At 51.7% G+C, this 4609-nt stretch overlaps 1 protein-coding gene across 1 annotated transcript; it reads right to left on the reverse strand.

The window, feature by feature from the left end:
- Positions 1-4015, reverse strand: LOC102371048. The gene is made up of 4 exons (XM_006026658.3): positions 3791-4015; positions 2517-2709; positions 1593-1651; positions 1-1045 (listed from the first exon to the last, which is right to left on the reverse strand). The coding sequence occupies exons 1-4, from the start codon at positions 3954-3956 to the stop codon at positions 822-824; spliced, it is 642 nt and encodes a 213-aa protein (XP_006026720.1). The 5' UTR covers positions 3957-4015; the 3' UTR covers positions 1-821.
- Between the last annotated feature and the right edge of the window lie 594 nt (positions 4016-4609).

Here is a 4609-nt window from a genome sequence, read left to right on the forward strand (position 1 = left end):
AAAGACGGGGGCATGCCTGGAGAGTACCCTGCCAGCAGGACTCCAGCTTGGAGGGTGCTAATGCTGAGGACGTGGGCCGGACTCGAGAAGCAGCTGCACCTCCTTGCCTTGGCTGCACTGGGAGGACTGCTCTTGCAGGGGGAAATTGGGAGGGCTGAAGGGTCTCATCTTTGCCAGGGATGTGCAGGGGAAACTGGATCTCTGGCTCGCATCGAGAAGGTGCTGGGTCTGCTTCTAGAGTCACACAGTCATAGAAACATATAGAGAAGCAGGGCTGGAAGGGACTTCCAGAGGTCATCTAGTCCAACCCCCTGCCTGAGGCAGGATCGTTCCTTCTCCAACCCGTCCCATACAACCACAGGCTAAACTCTACTTCCAAGTCTGGAAGACCCTTCTCCAGATTGTTTTGCCAACCCCCAGGATGGGAACCAGCTTGGCTTCCTACAGTGTTTCCATGCTGTTTCTACTTCATGGACCATAGAGGCTCAGGAGGGCAGGAGCTCCACAGCTCCCATCAGACAGGAGTCCCCGCAGTACGGTATCACAAACTTTACAACCTGTCTGACCAGCTCTGGGACCAAGGAAAGAGCTTTTGAGAAGCCTGCCCCACTGAGTCCCTTCTCCTATTCCCTCTCCTGGCTGGCAGTGGGGTTGGGGGTCAACTCTCTGGTTAAAGAGGGTCTAAAAAGTGCAGTCATTAGCTTTATAGACATGTTAAACAAAAGACATTTCCTGAGTAGATCTGCTGCCTCTCCCCACCCCCGGGCTGCTGGGTTGCACGACGGTGGGAAGGTGCAGTTCAGCGGGAGTCGCGGTGCCCATTAGGAGAGCAGGTTGCTGGTGGCAAAGAGTGTCAGGAGCTGCACGGCGGCCACTAGGGACAAGCTGGCCAAGGAGTCGGAGACAGCCGTGTCGGTGGTGGACTGGGTCTTGGTCACCATGGAGTCAGTGACAGCATTGTGGGTGGCGGAGTGGGTCCTGGTCACCGTGAAGCCGGAGGCAGCACTGTAGGTGGTGGACCGGGTCCCGGTCACTGCCCCGGTTTCTGAAACACAGGAAGAGGAAACCAAAATAGCAGATTAGCAATTCTGCAAGCACCCAATGACCAAAAGGGAGTAGCTGAGAACTGTCTCTCTGGGCTTGCTGGAAATGCATGCCACTGAATAGAGGCCAAGCAAGGGCTCAGGCCTGCGGCAGGAGGAACTGGCAGAGCCAGGTGCAGATTCCCGATGGGGATAAGACCAGGAGAAGCCTAGTCAAGGGAGCTGTGCCATTGTAAACCATTTACATCCTTGGCCTAGTATGGAAAAACCAAGGGAGAGAGGTTGATTGAACGTTTAGCCCATCCTCTCCTCTTATTAGCCACCCCGGGCCTTTTAAAGGTGGTTGGAGTTTCCAGTGGGACCTATCCACATCGAAGACAGCATTGTCATGGGAGCAACTTTCACCCATTTTCAACTAACACTTGCCTCCCATTTCATTAGAGGAGAGGAATGCATCCCGAGGATGGGATGGGTTCAGCAACTATTACTCGACTGGGTTGCAACACCACCAGCCCTGCAAAGGGAGAGGTAGACTGTAGGGAGATTTACCGTAGTTCAGCGTCTGCCTCTGATACAGGACGGAGCCATTGGAAAAGGTGACAAACACCCTGGAGGAAAACAAGTAACAGGCATCAGGACCTTGGTCTGCATTATGGAATAATATACAAAGGTACATCATGGACAGAGAAAGGGAAGAAGAACAAAGGGAGTCCTGGAGAGCGCACTTCTACTGGGGCCTTATGGCAAAGTCCCCTTTATCTTTTGCACCTGTACTAATTTATTAGTCACCCTGTGCAAACAACTGGCTGGCGTGTGTTGCTTTACAGCGCTTGCCAATGATTGTGTAAGAGACCTTGGGAGCAGGGAGTAACTCTATTGACACCAGCTTCTCAGTTTAAATAGAAATCGTTGTGATTAAGCACTGAATTCTTTCTCTTTGCAGCCATTATCCTGATAAGCTTTTATCTACATTATGGTTTCCTTGAGGAAATATATCCCCGGCTCGTGCAGTGCCAATGGCAACATGATGGGTATCCATCTGCTTATTTCCTACAGAGCTGCTCTATGTGCACATGCTAATGGAAGCCAGATCTGAAACGGTGCTGAAGTCTGCCCCAAATCCACCCAGCTCCTTTCCCAGGTTTTCTGTCTCCTTTCCTGGCGTAAAACCCAAACAAGACTGTGGAGTACCTCCCTTGCTGCAGCTTGAGCCCATTGCTCCTTCTGTCATCTGCCCCCACTGAGACCAGCCCAGCTCCATCCCCTTTGCAACCCCCCTGCCGGGTGTTGGAGGCTGCTATTCAGTCCCTCTCGGTCTTCTCTTCTCCAGATATTCCCACACCAGTTTGAATTTCCATTGCTTTTTATATCTAGAGTGGATTCCCCTCCCACCCTCCCCCTCCTGGACTTCTTATCCCAAAAGCTTCCATGCAAGCTCCCTCTATTCCCCTGCAAGCCAAAGAAGAACATTACTTGATATCCACGGGACCCTCAGTTGCATTTGGGGACAGCCATTTGGCTGTGATGGTTTCTTCAGCTATGCGTGGTTGGTCTACCCAGTGGCCATTGCTGCAGCTCTGAGCTTCCCACCGGCCCACAGAGGAATTCGGTGCAATTGAGGCTTGCAGGTAAGCTGCCGTGCTGTTTTTGATGTTGCTGATGGTTACTGGAGGGAATGCAAGAGAGAAGAAAGTTAGTTTTTGCTGCTGTGAAACAGCAGCATCAACGCACCCACTCCCGGGCTTCAAGGGTTTTGAAAGCCAGAGTCCACAGGTTCTGAGCCAAGGGGGTTGCTGGGCTCTCAAGGGGCTGGCTTTGCAGCCTCGGGGCCCTTTAGAGGACACCCATCATCCCAAAGACATGCAATGAAGAGCAGTGCCCACTTCAGGGTCGAGGGACAGAAAACAGACAGGTTTCACCGCGTGTCAGTGATTCCTGGCCGGGAGCGAGTCCCAGGCTCGTGGCTTTGAACAGTCTGTTACCGGCGCTGCCCAGCATCATGCCTTTATTAATACTGGCTGGTGGGTAAAGAAAAAGCAACCCCCTGGCTCGTATCTCCTTGTAATCCCTGGTTATTCCAAGTCCCCAGCTTGAGGAAGCCTGTAATCAAAATCATCCTTCAATGAACCCACCGGGACATTTCAGAGTTACGGGAACCGCTTGTGGGCTCAGATCCTGAAGGATCTCTGCTGAGTTGTGCCAGGGGATGGTGTAGGAAGCAGCTGTCCATCGACCCCAGCATTTAGTCAGATTTAGAGCTTGATTGTGCTTTTCTCAAAAGCAAAGGAAGATTTGTTACGGTTTCTTGGGAACTGGATCAGGCTCTAATCACCGTGGGGTCGGGTGCTTTGCAAGAATGAAAGCTATTGCAAGGCTGGTTTTCTAAAAGGCATCTCAGTAGGACAGCCCCAGGCAGGTTCCCCCATTGTCTTAACTTTCATTGAGACAACAAAGGATAAATTCTAACAGTTTGGGGGGGAAAAAGTCTACCGAAAGTGCTATGCATTTTCGGACAATTTTCAAGTTCTGTGCCAAGTTTCGGCAGAGATTAAGAATCAGAACCTGAGCAAGGAGACAACATTGCCAGTGATCCCGGAGAACTGGTACATATTTTGCTTTGAAATGACAAAAGCATGTCATCTCCCCTATCCCAAGTTCATATAAAGTTCCCCCGCCCCTACGAAGAGCCAGAGAGCGAGAGAGAGACGGACACGACTGCAGCAGGAAAGCTCTCGGAGCCAACTCACCAGTGTAGGAGGTATTTGCCTTGTATGAAGTAGGATACACAGCTACGGTGTAAAAGCCACGTTGAGTACCATTCTTGGTCACTTGGTCACACTGCTGCAAGTAGGCTGGGGAAACGAGGGCCCCGAGGAGGACGACGAATTGCAGTGCAAAAGGGAGGGCTGCCATGGTCAGCTTTGCTGCTTCTCTCGCTGCACTTGCACCAGGGGTCTGAGGAAGAGCAGCAGAGAGGCAAAGCCTATTTATACGCTTTGGGGAGGACTAAAACGCAGATGTCCCCACCCTCTCCAGCTCATGCACACACACCCTGAAATGGGAGGATTCAGAAAGACAGAGATTTGGAGTTTACTTCCTTCTACCTACTCAAGCTCTGTATCAGCACTCTGGATTAAAGGGAGCAGCAAATTGGGAGTTAACAAAGGGTATTTTGCATTTCATTTAAAATATCTGTTGACTTGACGATCAAGTCCCCACCTGCCTAGTCCTTAGCCCAGCTGAGCATTACGCACTTGTGTTGCCGTGCATATGTGTTGCTATTTTACTCATGTTGCCATGTCCCAGTGTCCAGACCTAGCGTAGGCTTCCTCACATGGGGAACGGCTCCAAAAGAAGGGGAGAGCACAAAGCGGAGTCCTTCACAGGGCAGAGAGACGCTCAGAAGATGAGAGCACAAAAGGGCTTATTCCTCCTGGAAGCTGGTTGTAGGGCACATTCAGCTCAGAGCTGGGCCGGGGGCTCATCGACCCACCAAAGTCAGTCCCACAAGTGTGCAATGAGGCTGGATCCGAGACCTGAGCTAGCACCGGGGTGGGGCTCGTGCC

This window comes from Alligator sinensis, unplaced genomic scaffold (assembly GCF_000455745.1).
Source record: "Alligator sinensis unplaced genomic scaffold, ASM45574v1 scaffold1241_1, whole genome shotgun sequence".
Classification (NCBI taxonomy): Eukaryota; Metazoa; Chordata; order Crocodylia; family Alligatoridae; genus Alligator; species Alligator sinensis.

Excerpts from the sequence above, each read along its gene's own strand:
- LOC102371048 (XM_006026658.3), bottom strand. The coding sequence starts at position 3,956 with ATGGCAGCCCTCCCTTTTGCACTGCAATTCGTCGTCCTCCTCGGGGCC. Across the intron at positions 1,652-2,516 it reads GAGGGTCCCGTGGATATCAA|GGTGTTTGTCACCTTTTCCA; the intron begins GTAATGTTCTTC and ends GTTTTCCTCCAG. Across the intron at positions 1,046-1,592 it reads GAGGCAGACGCTGAACTACG|AAACCGGGGCAGTGACCGGG; the intron begins GTAAATCTCCCT and ends CCTGTGTTTCAG.